Source organism: Aegilops tauschii, chromosome 6 (assembly GCF_002575655.3).
Source record: "Aegilops tauschii subsp. strangulata cultivar AL8/78 chromosome 6, Aet v6.0, whole genome shotgun sequence".
In the NCBI taxonomy this organism is placed as follows: Eukaryota; Viridiplantae; Streptophyta; class Magnoliopsida; order Poales; family Poaceae; genus Aegilops; species Aegilops tauschii.
Window position 1 is genome coordinate 37885686 of NC_053040.3, and position 22065 is coordinate 37907750.

Genomic DNA, 22065 nt, shown 5'->3' on the forward strand with positions numbered 1-22065 from the left:
TGTGTTTAACGCTACCAACCACGCAATAAGCCACAGTCTATCGATCACTACTATGCCCTGCAGTAAAAAAGAAAGTAAACCACCTGCCCGCACGACCTCCTCCTTCTCCCGCACGACCTCCTCCTCCTCCTGCAGCCGCGCCGTTCGCCTCCTGCAGCCGCACCCTTCACCGCCTCCTCGCGCCGCCGGAGCCACGGGAAGCGGCCGCGGGTCGCCGGGAGCCTCCCCAGCCGCGGGAGCCCGCCCCGCCCCCGTCGCGGCTCGCCGGGAGCCTCCCCTGCCGCCGGAGCCGCCCCGCCGCAGCTTGGCTGCCGCCACTCCGCCGGAGTCGCAAGTAAGCCCGCCCCCGCCGCAGGAGCCGCCGTGGGGCAGCCGGAGCCGCAGCAGGTGGGAGCCGCCCACCGGAGCCGCCGCGGGTGTGAGCTGCCGCCCCGCCCATCCTCTCCCACCTCCCGCCCATCCTCGCCCTCCGCCCGCCGATCCTCTTCTCCGCCGCCCGCCTTCCTCTGCTCCTCCTCTGCCGCCGACAATCTCATCCGAGCCAGTAAGTTTTCTTTACATTCAAGTGTGCATTAATTGTTTGAACAACATGCTTGTGGTTCTGTTCTTTCCACACAAGATAATCTGATACATACATGATCCTTCTGGTTATGATTATTTTAGTGCATACATACATGATCCTTCCACACAGCAGGAACAATTATTCTGGAACAATTACCGTATGTGAATTATCATGATCCAACGCCAATGCCACACTCAGCGCTAAAAGGGTTACAGTTTATGAGGACATATTGCATTAGTGAGGATTTCAGAAATTTGTAGTCCAAGCAACTCATACATTTGAAGTTTTGTACGGGAAAATAATGTAGTACTTTTTTTACAAAATGTGCAAGCTAATATGTTTCAAGATTTATGAAACATATGTTTCAACATTCAAAAGTTTACATAAAAAGCATATGCGGCAAAACTGAATGACATTTTGAAATATATAATTTTGACAGAATGAAAACAAATTCAGTTTCCTCTTCCTCCCTAACTACGCATACTTTATTTCTACAGGTACAGAATATTGCCACTCATCAACATCTGCAACATCTGCGGCATATATAAACACTTGAAATAATTCAGTTATGGTTTCTATCAATATATTGTTTCTACTGCATATGTATTACTTTTAGCTACGCAATTTCCTCCGACAGCCAAAGGTTTGTCTATTAGTATCTTTTGTATTTGATAGGATCTTGTAACGAGAAAAAACCTTCGAAGCAAGAAACAGGAAACAAAAAGCTTGATAGTATTGTACTCCCTCTGTCCCATAATATAAGATGTTTTTGCAAGCTAAACTAGCTTGCAAAAACGTCTTACATTGTGGGACGGAGGGAGTACTATTTTATCTCACTGGAAAATTATGTGTACTCATTAATACGTGCATTTGCACGTACACGATTACTAGTAGACATATATGGAAATGATCTGTCCTGTTTTATTTTCTTCATCTTACTAGCTTAGGTTTGTTGCAAAGGAAATCCCTTCCTATGTTTATCCTATCTTTGACACCGTTATGTTCTTACGTAAAAATGAGGTTTAAGCATCTCAGTGTGACTCAAAACGGCATGAAAATTGTTGGGCTCAAAACAATAGCAAAATGGATATTCATTCTTCTCGATATTCATAAATAATACACAGTTAAGTAAACAAAAAACAAATCCACACTATCAGGGATGGTGCTCGGCTCAATAAATAAAGAAAACAAAAGAAAAAAAAGAAACGGAGGTTATGGGCTCAAAAAAAAAACGGAGGTGCTCAACCGTTCTCGCGCCCATTTTTGCCAGGCCAGCGATCCAAGGGGAACCACATCCGCCCGTCCACGCGAGCCAGCGCGGGACGCATCCTACGGTCCTACCATACGACCCCACCGATCCGGGCCACCATCCCCTCCTCCAATCAGCGCCCGCCTCTTCCCCCTTTATAAACCTCCTTCCCACGTCTCGTTCCAAACCCACCACCTTCCACTACGCACGAAACGCAAACCACCACCAAAAGCCCCAACCACCGTCCCGCACCAGCGATGGCCCCCAAGGCGGCGGAGAAGAAGCCGGCGGAGAAGGAGCCCGCGACGGAGAAGGCGGCCGAGAAGAAGCCCGCGGAGAAGGAGCCCGCGACGGAGAAGGCGGCCGAGAAGGAGCCCGCGGCGGAGAAGGCGGCCGAGAAGAAGCCCGCGGAAAAGGAGCCCGCGACGGAGAAGGCGGCCGAGAAGTCCCCGGCAACTGCCGGGAAGAAGCCCGAGGCCAAGAAGCGTCTGCCGGCGGGCGAAATGGCCTCCAAGGCGGGCGGCGGCAAGAAGCGGGGCCAGAAGGAGGGCAAGAGGAGGAAGGAGACCTACAAGGTCCACATCTACAGGGTGCTCAAGCATGTGCACGGCAAGGAGCTCGGCATCACCTCCAAGGCCATGGCCGCCATGAACTCCTTCGTCAACGACATGTTCGAGAGGCTCGCCGCCGAGGCCGGCAAGCTCGCCCGCTACAACAAGAAGTCCACCATCGGCCCCCGGGAGATCCGGACCTCCGTCCGCCTCCTCCTCCCCGGCAGTCTCTCCACGACTGCCTTCAAAGCTGGCGACGCTGCCGTCGACAGTTTCAAAAATTACAAGGTATTTTATGTATCTTCGGAGGAAGAGTAGTTGTTGACTTTGGTTATCTGCAAGCATGTCGTTTAAGTACTAGTGCTGGATAGAAGTTGCTGAACGGTTGCCTATTGGCTCTACCATGGCACCAAGGCCGTCACCAAATCCACATCTTCTTAGATCGTGTTCGTAGTAGAAATGTGTCGATGGTTCTGTTACTTTAGTGGTTGTTGGCTCTGGTTATCTGCAAGTTGTTGAAGTACTAGTTACTGGTTGATGCAAGTTGCTGAATGATTGCTTGTCTCTCTTGTTGTAAGAACTGAATTTGTGATGCTCTTGTAAACTGGAGACTTGGAAAGCAATGCTTCATTTCTGCTGTGATGATGCAGTTGCTACTAAACTCTGCCATACGATTTTGTTTTTCAGTAATGTGAGATGAGATTCTAGGTTGATGATCAGTAGGTTACGCTTCTGCATTACGCACAGAACCAACCAACTCCATTGTTCAATCGTCTCGTTTAATTGCCTGCTGTCACCGAGCACCCTGACAATGCTGCTGTGATGATCATTAACATGGTGGCCAATGCTTTGTTGGCTAATTGGATGTAACTGAATTTTATGCTGCTTTTGGCAAAATGAGATTTCAAAAGCAACGATACATTTCTGCTACTGATTTTTTCATGTGATTCGACAGTTACTAGGTGGCCATCCTAATCTGAAAAGTGAGTGTGCATTGTAGTAATGTAAATGTAAAATTTTCAGATTCATGATCTGCTGACAGTAGGTAGGTACAGAACCGAGTATATTGTTCATTAACTTTTTTGAGAGAATATTGTTCATTAACTTGACATGGAAGACTAAGAGCAACCTAATTAGTTTCCTTGCTATATGGTGTTCTTATTCTGGTAGCAGTTAGCGTTGCTTATATTCACAGTAGTACATAGCAGTTTGGTGTACTTTTAAAATGCCTATACGTGTGTGACAATTAGACTTGTCCATTTCTTGCCTGAAGTCGTTTTTCTGCTGTGATGTAATTGTTACTAATCTCTGCCGCACGGTTGTGATCTACCGAATAAGTTGCCGGTGCTTTCTTGGTTTGTTGGTGGTGACCGGTGACTGAATTTGTGCTATTTTTGACAACTGAGATTTTGAAAAGCAGCGATACATTCCTGCTACTACGTTTACTGATTTTCTGGTGCGATTTACTAGATTTTTTGGGGGTCAAACTGATGGTTAGTAGATGGTTCTCCAAATCTCTGCAAAATGATCACTGTTGTAGTAACGTAAATGTAAATTTTGCAGATCCATGATCTCCTACAGTAGGTTGTTGCAAAACTGAGTAGTGTATTGTTGATTAACGTGGCATGGAAGAATAAGAGTAATTGCTACGGTTCTTGTTCGAGTAGTAGTTACTAGTTAGTGTTGCTTATTCAGCAGTGTCAGTGCTATCAATTAACACCAGTCTAGTACTGAAGAGAAGTATGTGACCATTAGAATTCTGTCCATTTCTTGCCGGACGTCGTTCCTTATACAAGATGAGGTTGAGACATGCTATTTTATTGTCTCGCAGGTTACTGAAGAGAAATTACATGTCTTATATTCACATTTGGTGTATTAATGGATGACGGTGACCGCCTGACTCCCTAAATTCTTTTCGTAAGTGTAGCATTGCTTGGGTGATGCTAGTTCACACTATCGGAGGCAACGCGAGGTAAAAGACAAACGTATGACATATGAGTGCCTCAGACATCACTGCCTCGCAGCATCTCTAACAGATGATGTGAAAATTTGATGCCTAAAATAGTTTTAGATAGGAAAGAGAAGGTTTTTAGGCACCCGCGGCTGTTGTTGTTTTTCCAGATGCCAAAAAACTGTTTCCCAAAAAAATTGGCCTACTTTAACAATCTTACAATTTGAGCTTTGGGGCCTTCTTGGTGCCACCAGCGAGTCAGGGGTGGTGTCCAGAGCCGCCGCCGCGCCGGCCAACAGCTGAGAGCTCGAAAAGAGCAGCGGCTCGGCAACTGCCATGTGGGGCCCTCGGCGGTCGGAGTTAATTGTAGAAAACTACCATATTTGCGGTTAGATTTGCATAAAACTACTTGGTCCCTATATATATTTTTTCAAAATTCACCGCCTATTGTGTAATTTTTTTGCACCAAACACTGGTCGGGGGATTTGCCCCGTTTGACCACTTTTTTGACATGTGGGTCCCGCATGTCAGGAGTTGACTTGGTAAAAAAATGCCACATGTGCACGTCGACCAGTCTACTCTTCCTATCCCTCTTTCTCCTCCCTCGCTTGTCCATTGCCCCGCCCTACTAGAGGGCCAACCGCCACCAAGATCAGCCCCGAGGAGGCCAAGCTGGAGTTGGCGACACTTCACAGAGCAACCTGAGCCTCTAGGCCGCGGCGTATGTCATGCATCCTCTTGTGCTCGCGTCCACTTGCTAGGGCACAGGCATGTGTAGGCCACGGTGTTCAGGGAGGCCGGAGCACCACTACGGCGAGATCCAGGGGCGTCCAGAGCACCACCGAACTGATCTACAAGCACGAGTGATGCGGTGCGAGCGTTTGCAGGGCGTGAGGGGCATGGACGCAAGGTCGGGAGAGGCATGGGGGTGTTGTCCGGGCACCAACGACAACAACCAGAGCATGGGCTCATGAAAAGGCAGTTGGAGAACACTCTAGCTCAGGACTGCAGCAGCATGGTGTTTGCTCTGCCGTAAGAGTGGTTGGCTAACCCCCAACTATAAGGGTGAAGTAACCTAGCAATAAGTATTTCTCTCAATAGAGAAACAAGGTTTGTCAAACTAGAAGGAGTTCTTCCAGCAAACAAAGTCACTTGTACCTGCACACAAAACACAAAACAAACTTGTCCCAACACGTCCAGAAGGTTGTCCAGCTTCTTGTCTTGCTAGTTACAAAATTAAATTGCATGTATGGTAGGAATTGGTAGATATATAAAATAAATAAAATGGTACAGCAAAGAAATAATATTTTTGGTAAAGTTCTTAGTATAGGAATATAGACCCCCAAGAACATAGGTTCACTAGTGTCATCTTTCCAAGCATTCAACTGTGTTGTGGTGAATAAACTACAGTTAGGCATCGATTAAATTGTAATATTTATATGTATGATTATGATCATCCATGGTATAATCTCGTATAGGCATTACATTTGTGATATGTAGACTGTTATCGAACTGCATCTACAACTAATACTGCACCCCAAGACCATTATGCAGCATGCATCTCAAAGTGTTAAGTTCATAGCAAATAGAGCATTGAAATAAGCATGATGAAGTAATATAGACAATAAACTATCATCCAAGTATGATAAAGAAATCATCATTCTATCCTTAGTGACAACAATACAATACGGGTTCGTTCCCTTTCTGTCACTAAGATCAATCACTGCAAAATTAATCCAGTACAATGCACAGCTCCCTCTGAAGAACTACCCATCAAACTTGGCCAAAGAAGACAAATAGATCATAGAGCATACAAAACTATTCAAATAAAACAAATAGACTTCAAAAGATTCAATTAATTTCAGTGAAATCTGATCATAAAGTGACAGTTCATCATATCCCAACAAACACACCATCGATTACATCATACGGACCCTGATCATGTGAGACAGCTCACGGGAACTTTGTACTGAATCACAAGGGAGAGAGGATGACATCTGGCTACTGCTATGGACCCTAAGGTCCTAAAGGAACTATTCACACATGGTCATGGAGGCAGTAATGTTGATAAAGAAGCCTCCGATGGTGGATCCCTCCTTCGTGAGGGTACCAAAATAGGCCTCCACATATTGCATCTCCTCAAAACAGAAATTTGCGGCAGCGGAAAATTTAGAGAAAATTGGTGCGGACGGTTTCGCAAAATATGGAATTTATAGACGGAAGAATGGACGTGGTGCCAGGGGGCCCACGAGGCCACCCAGCGCGGGTCGCCACTGGCTGTGTGGGGTCCCTGGCTGGCTCCCCTGCAGGTCCCATCACTTTCACTTTATGGAATCTTCGAGTCTCAAAAAAATAGTATTAAATCCTCAGGGTTGTTTGACCTCCGTAGATATGGGTTTTCTGCAAAACCAAAAACACGTAGAAAACAATAACTGACTCTGGGCAGTGCATTAATAAGTTGGTCAGGAGAAATAATATAAATTACTATAAAAATTATTTAAAAATGATATTAAAATAGCATGAAACAATAGAAAAGTATAGATACGTTTGAGATCTATCACATGGGCGCCGCGGGAGGGCATGACAACGACCATGGTGGGGTGTAGCTCGGGCGTGTGCGACCTCAATGACGGCCATGGCGGAGCACAACTCTGACGTGACTCATCATGCTTTAGGCATCGTTAGGGCATGGCATTGTGCAGCTCGACGTGTCAGCTTGATCGGGGAGGATGAGGAGCATGGGGTGGCCATGGACGCCAGCAAGGAGCTGCCCCATCCAAGTGTAGACAACATATTTGATACAATGTGTAAGAGAGGGAAGAGAGGAGAAGGAAGAAGAAATAGTCAACATGTCCATGTGATGTTTTTTTGCCAAGTTACCTCCTAACTAGTAGGACCTACCTGTTGGAAAAGTGATCAAACAGGGTAAATCAGTCGATCGGTGTTTTTTGCAAATGAATTATGCAATACGTGATGATTTTGCAAAAAATAGGGCCGGAGTAGTTTTTCTTAGAGTTGTATCGAGTATATTTGTACGAAGGTAGGTTACAGTTGGACTTGGTTTCAAATTGTGTGTAGATAGAGTAGGAGTCGTGTGCTATACTCCTATTAGGACACCTATATCCTAGGACTCTTATGTAATGACGGGTAGACACACGACGTAACCTATGCCAACATAATAGCAAAAACACACGGGGGTCGGCGGCATGTGTCGGTGCACAGGCAGCCTGGTTGCAGTATTGTGACAGTGTCATGGGGAGCAGCGCTCGTAGTCAAGCCCCGGGGATGTAGTCATATCAGTGAACCTCGTTAATAAATCTCGGTCTCGTGCTCGTGTGATTGCTTGATCCTCGGTAGATCGACTAGCGCCTCGGATTATTCTAACTAGTGGTATCATGAGGAAGGTTCGATTTGAGGTTGCGGTGGATGATCTAGAGGAGGACCGAAGAAGATCAAAGTTGTGTGCAATCCGCTCCAGATATCGGTACATTCAGAGGTTGACAATTGGGACAACGCAAAGGTTCATACATTGTCGTGTTGGGAAGGAAATCAGAGAAATGACTGACGGTAAGATTATCGTGATCAGTCCACTGAACACAATCGGAATCGAGCAGATCGCATGCAAGCGGCAGTGGCGGAATCATGCAGCAGCAGATTGATCTTTCCATCAAAGCGGCTGTGGCATGGCACGTTGCTACTTGTGATAGGCGTTGGGATTTCCCTGAAGAGGAGTGTGATGTATTACAGTAGCAGGTAGTATTTTCCTCGGTTAAGAACTAAGGTTCATCGAACCAGTATGAGACACCACACAAACAAGGTAAGAGGTACCTACACACACAAAGCAAATGCTTGCACCCAACGAAGGCAAGAGGTTTTTCAATCCCCTTGTTCTCGCCAATTGCAAGGATTAAATCTAATAGTGGTAGATGGATAAAATAAAATAAAAAGAATGAGGAATTTTTTGGTTTTAATAAATAAGGAAGATAGACCCTGGGGCATGGTTTCACTAGAGGCATCTCTGTCACGAGCATAGCAACGGTGGATAGACAAATTGCTGTTGGGCGATTGATAGAACAACACATAGTTATTATCATGGACTTGACACGGCAGATGCCCTAGCGAAAGGACTTAGGTGTGGAGCCATCGCAACTAGGTTAGCTTGAAGGGGTTAAAACGGGACAAAGGGCACAGAGGGTTTACCCAGGTTCGGCCCCTCTCAACGAGGTAAAAGCCTACTCCTACTTTAGGTTGTATTGCTTGGGTTCCGATTACCAGGGAGCGAATACGTTTGACCTAGCTCTCGATTGATTGTTACTTGAGTTAACCCGCCGCCGGGTCACCCCTTTATATACACAGGTTGATGCCCGGCGGCTTACAGAGTCCCGGCCGGCTCATACACAACGTGTTCGGCTCGGTGACCAACTAAGCTTGCCTTACAATACAAGTTAAACATATGGCGGTTCATACCCATGGGCCTCAAGTCGCCCCCGGGTCTTGGGCCTTCAATAAGCTTGCTCTATGGACCGACATCTTCATCATCCTCTTGGGCCTTCTCATCTTAAGCCACCAGTGGCATGACCTGGCCCCTCCTGGGCGGGTCATACCCAGTAGTTATATCCCCAACATTAGGCCCCAGGTTGATTTGAACTTTGTTCACATCAATCTTCAGTGCTTGACTTAGGAAAATCTTCCATCGTCAACTTTTATGATCTTGCTATAACCCGCCATGACGTCAGCTCACAGAATTGTGTTAACCCACCATGACGTCATCTCGCATTAACTTCGCATGAAGTCCAGAACATCTCAGCATATTTTTAATTTTAATGGACCTCCCAAAAATCGAGGTGCACATGCAGCCACATAATCATTTTTTGGCCTCCTCGATTCCCGCGCATGCCATCTATCCACTGCCTTATAAATAGGGACGGGGGGTCCTTCTTTTCATTTTTTACCCCCTGCCTCTACGTCTTCGTCTTCCTCCTCGCGACGCCCTAGCAAGCCCGAGCTCTGCCGCCGCCGTCTCCGTCCAGCGTCCTCAACTCCGGCCACTGCATCGATCTGTTCGGACCAGAGTACTGTGGCGCACTTCCACTATTCAGCAGCCTCAGTAAGTACTCCTCCTTCTACCTAACAGATCTGCATTAGGGTTTGCCCCAGTTCATCGGAGTTCCTCTCTGTTCTTCTCTAGATCGTGTAGTTGAATCTGCCCATGATACTGAAGATGCACGGTACAAGTTTTAGCATCCTTTTTCCAATCACAGTAGATATTTTTTCTGCATAAGATCCGTCCGAACACATGAGTTCTTCCACTGCCTTCACTTTAGGTCTAGAATTTATTTTATTTCCAAACTGATGTAGATCCAAAATTATAGCACCAATCTGTAGAATATGTTTGTCCATCACTTAGAAAATCCTCACTTATAGATCTGAAATATGGCAACTGTTTGGGCGGCTTAACTGACAAACTGTAACCCGCCATGTATCATTAGTCCCCTTTTAAGACACCAATATATATATTTGCATAACTTAGTGTTATCTTCCGGCTTAACACGTTGGCTTTTTATATCACTTACTTATGAATCAATGGCCGGCTTACCAGCATAATCTTAAACCGGCAATGTTTTCTTTTTAGACCTTCTTCCTCAAAAATGACCAAGACCATCACCTCTTGCAACTGGGTCGCTTCCCAGGTTACCGAGCAAACGTTGGATGAACATGTTCAAGTAGGCGTTTTAGCCGCGAAGAATGTCATTCATTGGAGAGCCCTAGGAGCAGAAACCATCCCCGAACCTAAGGAGGGCGAAGTTGTCGTCTTCACTGATCACATGCTCTGGGGGCTCACTTCACCCGGTTCAAAAAATTTCCGCGACGTACTACACTTCTTCCAACTCCATCCTCAAGACATCGGACCCAATTCTGTCACAAATTCTGCAATTTTCAAGTGTTTTGCGGAGTATACCTTCAGCAGGAACCCACTGTAGAACTATTCAGAGAGTTCTACTACTTAAACCGCCAGATTGAATTTACGGACGGGCCCAGCCTAGAATTAGGCGGCATTTCAATTCAGAGGCAGAAAGACACCACCTTCCCAGCCGCCAAACTATCCAGTCACCCCAAGGACTGGAACCAAACTTGGTTTTACTGTCAAGACACCTCTCCAGAAGGGGGAAATCCTCTGTCGTGTTATCGTGAGAGCCGGCTTAGCAACATGCACCCCCTCCCTGACCGGATCAGCACAACAGAACGGGCCAAATATATGCCCGTCTTTTCGAAGATTAGGGCCTTAATGGCCAATGGTTTAATCGGAATCGATCTGGTTCGATGCTGGGTCGCCTGGAGAGTTTTTCCCTTAAGCTGTCGTCCCGGTTTCATGTGCGAGTACACCGGCGACTTAAAAGATCGGGATAATCGGTTTTGTGCCCTTAGTTGTGTCCCACTCGACTGGTTTGCCCCTAGTTTTCGAAAATCCTCGGTTTTGACCAAGTCCGTTTGCTCCTCTTGTGTTTTTACCCTTCCGTCACGTTTCCGTCTAGTTAGTGTCGTTTGACCGTGTGTTGACCATCCATGGACTGTTCGCTGGACCATTTTGCCCTTGCTTCCTCGATCTATTGTGAGACACTGCCAAGTGGGGTCCATCACCAAGAAAACCACCCCTCTCTTCCCACTATCATGTGGGACCCACAACATACAAAATATCTGTCAATTCTGCATAACTTTTCAATGCAATAATTAACACACCACAAACTAATTAAATATACTAGCTAATTACATTGGGTCAAGTGTTAAAAATATATAATGGGTCAACGATTAGATGCTGCCTCTGTAGTACGAGGATGAGCTCGTCGGAGCCAACGGATTCGTAGCCGGAGCTGACTAAATCCTCCTCGTCAGAAGAGAGACGGAGAATGAGCTCGCCGGCGCCATTGGTGACGATTCCATGGCGGATCTCGCCGGATCCGCGGGAAAATGGAGATGGGGCAGCGAGGCATGCAGGTCCCGCGGCGGAACAGAGCTTGATCTGGGGCTCATGGCGCCATGGCCGTGGTGTTCTCCTACGGGGAGATAGAGAGAGATGTGAGGCGAGGGGAAAAGAAGAGAGAGAGAAAGGGGTGAGAAGGAATACAGGGCATTGGCGGGATGACCTGCTGGTCTCACCGACGACGAGTTTCACGGCAAGATGAGATCCACGGGCACGAGGTTGGTTTCATGGCGTTGGGCGGCCATGGCTCGATCTGTAGACACATGAACGAAGAGAGGGAAAGGGATTAGAGAGGAGAAGTAAAAGGGAAGGAGGAGAAAAGCAACGGGGAAGAGGAGAGGGTGGTCTGGTGCTGCTCCGGCGAAGTCAAACGGCGGCGGCAGCGGAGTCTTCCGATCCAGATCGAGTCGAGGCCGGGGCTCCAGCGGCGAGGATGGCCACGGACGGGTTCAGCTGGATTGCCACACATGTGGGCACCTGCGTGGCCATCGACGGGAACGTCGACAGTGTTGGTGGCGATGTGGCCTTGCGCCGAACCATGGCGGTGGAGGACTAACAGCCTGTTTGGTAAACACTTAGGCAGGGGAATGAGAGTTTGCACAGGAGTGTTTATGAAGGGATTAGTCATGGGAAGTAGATTTTTACTCCCATTCCCTTGTTTGGTATATGATGGGAATTAGCGTGGGATAAAACTCTTCTCACGAATTAACAGGGTACCCCCTGGGAAGAAATAGATGGGAATTGGCTTCCTCAACTCCCATTCCCCTTCCTACTTAAACTCCCATTCCCTCTAATCAAACAGTGGACTTTTAATCTCCTCACCCCTCAACTCCCATTCCCCATCTCGAATTCCCCCTAACCAAACACGCGGTAAAGGATAAGATTTGAGAGATGAGGAAGGGGATCTCGGGCTAGGTTCTGACTAGCGGGAGAGAAGGCAGATAAGATCTGGAATGGTTTTCACAGTGATGGGCCCCACATGGTAGTGTCTCGTGAGAGAGTGAGGAAGCAGGGGCAAAATGGTCCAGAGAAAAATCCAAAGACGGTCAACACACGGTCAAACGGCACTAACTGGACGGAAACATGACGGAATGGTAAAAACACAAGAGGAGCAAACGGACTTGGTCAAAACCGAGGATTTTCAAAAACTAGGGGCAAACCAGCCGTGTGGGACACAACTAGTGGCATGAATACAATTATCCCTAAAAGATCTGCAACGCCACTGCCAGATACAACTGACCGATGATGACATCAATGATATGACCAAGTCTCTGCTGAGTGAGACTTTGGAAGATTGCAGCAAAACTGGACTGAATCCCTTCTGTACTCTCAACAAGCCGCCAGCGGTAAGCTTTAAACAATTTCTGGTTTAATCATTTCTTCATTTAAACTATCCTCTTATACTCATTTGATTTCTGCAGGGCGATTCTCCTTTTTGGAATAGGAAACTGTAGGATAAGCCGGCCAAGAAGACTCGGATGAAGAACAAGGCTCAGAAAAAGCCTGCCAAGAAGAAGACCACCCCCTCCGAGTTAATTAACTTGGATGATGATGATTCAGAGGTAGAACTTGACTCCCTTGGCTCATTTTTTGTACATCTTATTGACAACCATCACTATCAGGATGACGCGGAAGGCAGCCATGCAGATGGTGAAGAGGTAACTATCCTTTCCTCTGACGCAGAACCTCTGCCAAGACAGAAAGTTCGTCATGCGAGCCGGAAAGTAAGGTTTTCTCACCCTTTAGCTTACTTGGATCCCAACTTTATTTTGAAGAAGCAGCAGCATGAAGCCCGCCGCACAACCCGGAATAGCGGCGGTGGGATTATGTCTTCCGGCTTACCCAACACGCCGGCTCCTCGCAAGTGCCGTGCAGAGGTTTCACAAATTTCTGACTTAATTCTTCCCAAGGCGGTTCTCTTTCGACAGCCTCTTAACCCTTCTGATTCAAACTATCAGTGAACCTCTCATTGTTCTTCTGGTGACTCAACTGGGACCCAGGTCCCTCTTTTCAAGACTGTGCCTAGGTAAGAAACACTTAAGCCTATTCGCTTTCAATCATGTACTCAATTGTCATATTAACTCTATCTTATGCTTTATTTTCAGCGCTATGGCCAAGCCCAGCAAGAAGCTGAAGGTGAATGATGACCCAAAAGTATAGGGGATCAATTGTAGCTCTTTTCGATAAGTAAGAGTGTCGAACCCAACGAGGAGCAGAAGGAAATGACAAGTGGTTTTCAGCAAGGTAATGTCTGCAAGTGCTGAAATTATAAGTAGTAGAGTAGTTTGATAGCAAGGTAATTTGTAACGAGCAAGTAACTATATTAGTAACAAAATTGAAGCAAGGTAGCCCAATCCTTTTGAGGCAAAGGACAGGCCAAAACGGTATCTTATGATAAGCAAAGTGTTCTTGAGGGTACACGGGATTTTCATCTAGTTACTTTCACCATGTTGGTTTAATTCGTGTTCGGTACTTTGATAATTTGATACGTGGGTGGACCGGTGATTAGGTGTTGTTATTACTTGAACAAACCTCCTACTTATGATTAACCCTCCCGAGAAAAGTATTAAGAATAAATTCTAACCATAGCATTAAACTTTTGGATCCAATCGATCCCTTACGGAATAGCGCATAAACTAGGGTTTGAGCTTCTGTCACTCTCGCAACCCATCATCTAATAGCTACTCCACAATGCATTCCCTTAGGCCCAAATATGGTGAAGTGTCATGTAGTCGACGTTCACATGACACCACTAAGGGAATCACAACATACATACTATCAAAATATCGAACACATATCAAGTTCACATGATTACTTGAAACATGATTTCTCCCGTGACCTCAAGAACAAAAGTAACTACTCACAAATGATAATCATGGTCAAGATTAGAGGGGTATTAAATAGCATATTGGATCCGAACATATAATCTTCCACCAAATAAACCATATAGTAATCAACTACAAGATGTAATCAACACTACTAGTCACCCACAAGCACCAATCTATAGTTCCGGTAACAAGATTGAACACAAGAGATGAGCTAGGGTTTGTGATGAGATGGTGCTATTGAAGATGTTGATGGAGATTGCCCTCCCCAAGATGGGAGAGTTGTTGGTGATGATGATGACGATGATTTCCCCCTCCGGGAGGGAAGTCCCCCCGGCGGAATCACTCCGCCGGAGGGCAAAAGTGCTCCTGCCCAAGTTCCACCTCGATACGCAGCGCTCCGTCCCGAAAGTCCTCCCCCTATTTTTTCTAGGTCAAAATGACCTATATACCAGAAGATGGGCACCGGAGGTGGGCCTGGGTGAGCACAACCCACCAGGGCGCACCTGGGCTCCCTGGCGCGCCCAGGTGGGTTGTGCCCACCTGGTGGGCCCCCTCTGGTAGTTATTTGCTCCAATATTCCTCAAATATTCCATAAAAAATCTCTGTGAAGTTTCAGCTTGTTTGGAGTTGTGCATAATAGGTAGCCTGACGTAGCTTTTCCAGGTCCAGATTCCAGCTGCCGGAATTCTCCCTCCTTGTGTATACCTTGCATATTATGAGAGAAAAGGCATTAGAATTACTCCAAAAAGCATTATTATGGATAAAAACATCATAAATAATAGTAAGAAAACATGATGCAAAATGGATGTATCAACTCCCCCAAGCTTTGACCTCGCTTGTCCTCAAGCGAAAACCGAAATCGAAAAACATGTCCACATGCTTAGAGAGAGAGAGAGAGAGAGGTGTCGATAAAAACAAAATACGGACATAGAAGCATCATGTTCATTATTATTATAGCAACAAACTTAAACATAAGACTCTTATGATAAAGCTCTTATCATAGACTTCTCATGAATAAGTGACAATTCATCACACTATTGAAGTATAAAGCAAAAACTCTATTAAAAACCAACAAACTATGTTCTCAGTAAACTTTGCAACTACAATTCATCATCTTTTCAGGAAGGGTCACGTATCGGAGCCTTTAGGCAAGTCCACATACTCAACCATCATATAGTCTTCTATGATTGCTAACACTCACCGCGTACACATGAGCAAAACGTTTCAACCAGACACATAGAAAGATAGGGGCTTATAGTTTCGCCTCCCAACGTATTCACCTCAAGGGTGATTGTCGGTGTCAAAACCGGAGGATCTCGGGTAGGGGGTCCCGAACTGTGCGTCTAAGGTCGATGGTAACAGGAGATGGGGGACACAATGTTTACCCAGGTTCGGGCCCTCTCTATGGAGGTAATACCCTACTTCCTGCTTGATTGATCTTGATGAATATGAGCATTACAAGATTTGATCTACCACGAGATCGTAATGGCTAAAACCCTAGAAGTCTAGCCTATATGACTACGATTATTATTGTCCTCCTATCCGGACCAAGCCCTCCGGTTTATATAGACATCGGAGGGGACTAGGGTTATACAAAGTCGGTTACAGAGAAGGGAATCTTCATATTTGATCGCCAAGCTTGCTTTCCACGCCAAGGAGAGTCCCATCCGAACACGGGTGAGAGTCTTCGGTCTTCGTATCTTCACAGCCCATCAGTCCGACCCATGTCCAACAGGCCAGACGCCCGAGGACCCCTTAGTCCAGGACTCCCTCAGTAGCCCCTAAACCAGGCTTCAATGACGAGGTGTGCGGCGCGCAGATTGTCTTCGGCATTGCAAGGCGGGTTCCCCTTTCCGAATACTCCAAGATAGTCTTCGGACACAACGAACGTGTCCGGATCTGCAACACAAGTACCACACACACAGCCGTAGAGAGTATAATATTTCATGAGTCCCATCCGCTGACAACTTTTCGCAAGATGACATCACATCTGCCTGGTCATTATTTCGAACCGTTTACGTCTATCGTTTCGTGTTTCGAGATGCGGTTTCCATTGGCACGTCTTGTCAAAGCAGAGATCGTGTCCCCTTATTGCGGGATTCTCATCAATACGGTCGTGGGTAATCCAACCGTGCCGTTTGCACAGCCCTTGGGAATAGGCGAGTTTTAAGGCGAGTGGGGAGGCGTTCAATACTCATTGCCTTTATAAGGGGATAAGGACTCCCTTTCTTCACCCACGCCTTCTCTCTTCCTCTGCCCTTCCATTCTTGAGCTCTGGCGCCCAAGTTCTCGTCTCTTCCACCTCGAGCAAGCACTCAACCATGTCCGGATCTGGAGGGCAAGGCAAGTGGATGGCCTCCTCCGTTAAGGAGAAGGACGTCGCCGAGCTTCGGGAGGCCGGGTATCTGGCAAAAGAGATCACCCACCGGCTTCCGGCCAAGGGGCAAGTTGTCCCTACGCCGAAGCCCAACGAGAGGGTGGTATTCCTCCCTCATTTTGTCCGCGGGTTAGGGTTTCCACTCCACCCTTTCGTCCACGGACTGATGTTCTACTACGGGCTAGATTTCCATGATCTAGCCCCGAACTCTTTCCTCAACATCTCGGCATTCATTGTCGTGTGTGAGGCTTTCCTCCGCATCCAGCCCCGCTTCGAACTGTGGCTCAAGATCTTCAACGTGAAGCCGAAGGTGGTGGACAGCCAACACGCGGAGTGCGGAGGGGCCATGGTGAGCAAGATGCCCAACGTCACATGGCCCAAAGGCACGTTTGTGGAGACTGTCAAGGAATGGCAGAAGCTGTGGTTCTACATCACAGAGCCCCGCGGCGCCACCTGGGCCGCGGCTTCCGAATTCAAGTCCGGAGCTCCAATGCAGCTGACCTGCTGGATGGAGAAGGGCCCAAATTGGTCTTCGTTGGATGAGCTGATGGCGCTGCAAACGCGCATCCAAAGCATTGTGGGCAGAAACATCAAGCTGCTCGTCGACGTGATCCAGGCGATGCTAGTTCTCCGGATCCTCCCCTGGCAAAGCCGAACATCCCCTTTATGGGAATTCGATCCGGAGAAACACCAGACCTTGGAGAGGCTCTTCGGAACCACTCACGAAGATGCCTAGAAGCTGCTCTTCAAGGGCGACGAGAAGCCGCCGGCCATAGACTCGGACCGTGGGCACGATCTTGCCCATCCCGCCAATGTGGTAAGTCCTTCACACTTCAAGGCGTACCCTCTACTTGCTTGCCCAAGGAGGGTAAGTAAACTTTACTAATTTATCCTTTCAGGTATGGACTGAGAAAGCGGAGCGGATTCAATGTTCGGCTCCGCTGCTAGAAGAACCAGTCATCCCGCTCCTGGCGAAGATGCTGGTTCTGGCGCCCTACAAGGCACCGGATAAGAAGGCCAAGAAGAAGGCCAAGGGGGCCAATGGTGGCCCTCGCCGCAAGGGCGCTTCGGACGTGACGTCCGAAGATAAGACTCACTCCTCTGCCGCCGAGGACGAGGAGGAGGAGGAGGAAGAAAGCAACTCTCCCCCCGATGGGGGGAGGAAGAAGAGGGCGACCTCCATAAATCTGGAGGCGGAGGCGCCCAAGAGGGGAAGGGCCCCCTCGCGGATAACTTCGCGTGGGACGTCGACAGCAGCCCCGAGTGACCCTCCCGAAGCAAGCCCCTAGCCGCATCTTAAGTACTAAAACTCGTATATGTCCATATATCCGGCCCCTCCTCTTCATTGTATTAACATGGTTAATTATGCCATTACAGTTCAGCCCACGACAGCTCCCCGCGAACCTCATCCGGAGGTTCGCTGGATTCAAAGGCGATGGCCAGCGAGTCACCGCCGGCCGCTTACTCTCCCAAGGCCAAGGGTGAAGACGAGGTGCTGTCCCGAAGGACCTTCCTTGGCCAGGGGGAAGCCCATGAGACTGTCCGGGAGGCGCTGGATGGAGAAACCCCAGTCACCAAACATATGGGGGAGCAGACCCACATGGAGACCGGTGATGGGGGCCGTGTTCCGTTCGGCCCCCATCCGGATACGGTTCCAGAGACCTATGCGGCTCCGGAATCCGGTGAGCAGCCTCCTTCGAGAGAAGGAGGTGTGCCTATCCCGTCGGTGACCTCTGTCCAACCAGAGGCACCGGATAATCTGCTGGAAGCGCTACGAGGCGCTTCCATTGTGGATGAACACCGTATCCTTATGGGTACGGTGATTGAAAGGGTTCAGTCCGTCAAGAGCGGACTAACCGAAGCCTGCAACAGCTTGCTGACATGTTTTGAGGTAAGCGACGCATAGGAAAAGTCCCAATATAGACAGTAGCCCCTGAGACACTGTCCGGTGTTCGGAAAGAAAAGCCGGACAGAGGATCAATGAAATTTCACAGGGAACTAACTAAATGTGTCTTATGTGAATAAGCAGGCGTCGTTGCTGGCCGGGACCTCACACACTGCCGAATTCTCCGGACTAAAGCAGAGACTAGAGCGGGCCAAGGAGGAGCTCGGCCAAGTGAGGAAGCAGCTAGAAGAAAAGCAAGGTATGTAATAACTTGCTGTATATTCGGTAAGAATCAATGATGTCTTTTGACCGGAGTGCCCTGATCTATGCAGGAGAGACGACTGAGGTCGAGGCCCTTAAAAAGTCCCTGGCCGAAGCCGAAGAGGAGGCTGCCAAAGAGCAAGCCTCCCGTAAGAAGCTCAAGGCCAGGCTTAACGAGGTCCAGCAAGAGCTCTAGGACACTGTGAAAAAATGTGAGGCCTTGGGGTGCGATGTTTCGGCTCGAGAGACCGAACTCGCCAAGGCTCGCCAAAGCACGGAAGAAGCCCGGGTTGAGGCCTAGGGCGCCCTCCAGGAGATCCAGGAGGCCAAGAAGATCGCGGCGGGTAAGGCGTTTAGTATGCAAAGCAAGTATGTGAAGAAGAAGTATTTCTTACTAACCCGGATTCGGAGTTCTCCAGGGGCGTTTGCTGATCTGCCGTGCAGTGTGTCCGACACTGCGGAGTTCTTTTGAGCCGAAGAAGGGAGCTCCACAGAGAAGCTGTTCTGGTCGCAATATCTTGCGCCAGAACATCCGACGCCCTTTAGCGATCAGCTAAAACAGCTGGTCGAGCTGCACAGGGTGGTCGAACTGGCCATGAAGGATTTGATAATCCGGCTGTGGCCTGCCGAAGCTATACCCAGCAGCTACTTCGGCCTCGTGAAGCGGCTGGTGAATGCCTGTCCTCGGCTGGACGTCGTCGAGCGGTCGGTCTGCATCGAGGGCGCGCGCATGGCCTTTGCCCGCGACAAGGTATGGTGGGCGAAGATGGACGCCGTGAAGCTTGTGACCGAGGGGCCTCCTGAGGGCAAGGAGTACCGCACGCCTGAGCGATATTTTGAAGACGTCCTGGAGGGGTCTCGTATTGTGGCGACGCAATGTGCGAAAGACATTATCTTTGAATGAATACATTCATGTCGTCTCTGCCTTGTATGATGAAACAAAGTTGTTATGTAATATAATTTTTGTTATATTTAAAAAATTTACCTCCTGTGCGGCCGTGTTGTATGAAATCTAAGAGTTGGCCAGTTGTCGGCTTCTTCCCCCACGTAGGTGGTATGGGGGTGTTCGGGATGGAATCTAAACACTCTTGATCCAATTGTTTGGTCCATGAAGGAGGTGTTTAGCGCAACAGACCAGGCAATCAGACTATGTGGCTTGAACACCCTCACTTAGCCATAGGAGTTTGACAATAAAAAAATTAGGCGTAGCCCTTAGTATCCGAACTAGGATGCTATAAGCACCTGATCGGGTAAGTACCGATCCCTCGCATAATGCGGAAAAATCTCTGACGATTTGAAATCTCCGAAGAGCTGACCGGCTCTCGCCGCATCATGACAGTCAGTTTTCGGCTTTCTCTACTGAGGTGCTCCTTCGGGTAAACCAGGGCACAATTGCAGTAGTTCTCCCTTTACTACCTTAGCCGATATAGCGGAACGTAAGGTAGCAAGCACAGGAGCCGGGCAACCCAACTATTGACCAAAGACATGATTCGGAGCTAATGCATATAGTGCTAAATTCGGGGTGCCGAACTATACTGTAAAAAGTGTTCGGACTTTGTTGCCGTAGTGCAGGGCGCTATGAAGCCCCTGGCAAATGTGAAGCATACCAAAGTGTACGGGTGCTACCTGATAAGTTTATCAACAAAAAAAAGGAGAACAGAAAAGGAGCAAAGGTAATAAGCTAGGGCCCTAAAATTTGGGCCGCAAACTGTTTCCATTATGATTTGATTAATACGTCAAGGCGCATTGATACAAATAGTGCGATAAGCAACAGGCTATTTAACATGCCACAACCAAGGGAGAGCTGCGTGTGGGTTCTGAAAACAGGTAGAGTGATCGTTAAAGAAACCACCTCGAAATTCCCCTATACGTCTGTGCTTCTTGCCATCTTGGTGTATTGATCCTTCGAAAGGACCGCTGGTCAGGCCGTCAGAGGAGGCCTGTGGAAAAGAAACCTGAAAAGGAGAAAAAGGGAACAGTGAAAGTATATGTGTCTGGGAGCTGTCGAGCCGTATTGTGGATCACAAGGTAGGTATGACTCCGTCTATGCCCATGGTATTTTGAGTGCGTAGTTATGTACACACGGTGCGAATGCCGCCACTTGATTGGGACTGGGACGGAGGCCAAATTGCTAATCAAGCTCTCGACGAGCCGAGCTGTCCTGCTGCAGAATAGTCCAGACTCTCTTAACAGTGTCCGAGGGTTCGGCCACTGAATTAAGGTTCTGCTTGAGAAGGCCGCTCTGTATTTCTGCTGCTAAGGCAGCTGTGTGCTCCTCGGTACGGAGGGAGCATTCCGTATTTCCATTAACTGTTATGACGCACGTGGTCCGGGCATCTTGAGCTTGAGATAAGCATAATGTGGCACCATATTAAATCGAGCAAATGTCGTTCGTCCCAACAGTGCGTGATAGCCGTTGCGAAAGGGGACGATATCGAAGATTAACTCTTCGCTTCAGAAATTATCCGGAGATCTGAAGACAACCTCGAGTGTGATTGAGCCCGTACAGCGGGCCTCTACACCTGGTATGACTCCTTTAAAGGTAGTCTTTGTGGGCTTGATCCGTGATGGGTTAATGCCCATTTTGCGCACTGTATCCTGATAGAGCAGATTGAGGCTGCTGCCACCGTCCATGAGGACTCGCGTCAGGTGGAATCCATCAATGATTGGGTCGAGGACCAGTGCGGCTGAACCGCCATGACGGATACTGGTCGGATGATCCCGATGATCAAAGGTGATCGGGCATGACGACCATGGGTTGAATTTTGGGGCGACTGGCTCTATCGTATAGACGTCCCTGAGCGCGCGCTTGCGCTCCCTCTTGGGGATGTGTGTAACATATACCATGTTCACCGTTTTGACCTAAGGGGGAAACTTTTTCTGTCCCCCCGTGTTCGGTTGCCGGGGTTCCTCGTCGTCGTCCTCGCTTTGCAATCCCTTTTCCTTGTTCTCGGCGTTTAACTTGCCGACCTGTTTGAAAACCCAACAATCTCTGTTGGTATGATTGGCTGGTTTGTCTGGGGTGCCATGGATCTGGCACGGACGGTCGAGTATGCGGCCCAAGCTAGATTGCCCCGAGTTGTTTCTTTTGTATGGCTTCTCCCGCTGACCAGACTTGGAGCCACTGAATCCGGCGTTGACTTTCGTGTCATCGGTGTTATCACCATTGCTTCGGCGTTTGTGTCTGTTGCGTCGGAGCTTGCCGTTGCTGTTTTTGACCTCGGAGGTGCCCATTTCGCTTGATGTGTTTTCGCTACGGGCCAGCCAACTATCCTCACCCGCGCAAAAGCGGGTCATGAGTGCCGTGAGGCCTGTCATGGACTTTGGCTTTTCCTGGCCGAGGTGGCGGGCGAGCCATTCGTCATGGATGCTGTGTTTAAAGGCCGCTAGGGCTTCGGCATCCGGACAGTCGACGATCTGGT

The 22065-nt window shown here is 48.2% G+C and overlaps 1 protein-coding gene and 1 long non-coding RNA gene across 2 annotated transcripts; both read left to right on the forward strand.

Annotated features, from left to right (window-relative positions):
* Positions 1-408: 408 nt before the first annotated feature.
* Positions 409-1286, forward strand: LOC120967331 (uncharacterized). The gene is made up of 2 exons (XR_005761136.1): positions 409-544; positions 1060-1286. It is a non-coding gene; the product is annotated as an uncharacterized lncRNA (long non-coding RNA).
* A 739-nt stretch (positions 1287-2025) lies between these two features.
* Positions 2026-2900, forward strand: LOC109769270 (histone H2B.11). Its single transcript, XM_020328020.3, has one exon. It carries the CDS (start codon positions 2069-2071, stop codon positions 2678-2680), a length of 612 nt encoding a protein of 203 aa, XP_020183609.2. The 5' UTR covers positions 2026-2068; the 3' UTR covers positions 2681-2900.
* Positions 2901-22065: the final 19165 nt, after the last annotated feature.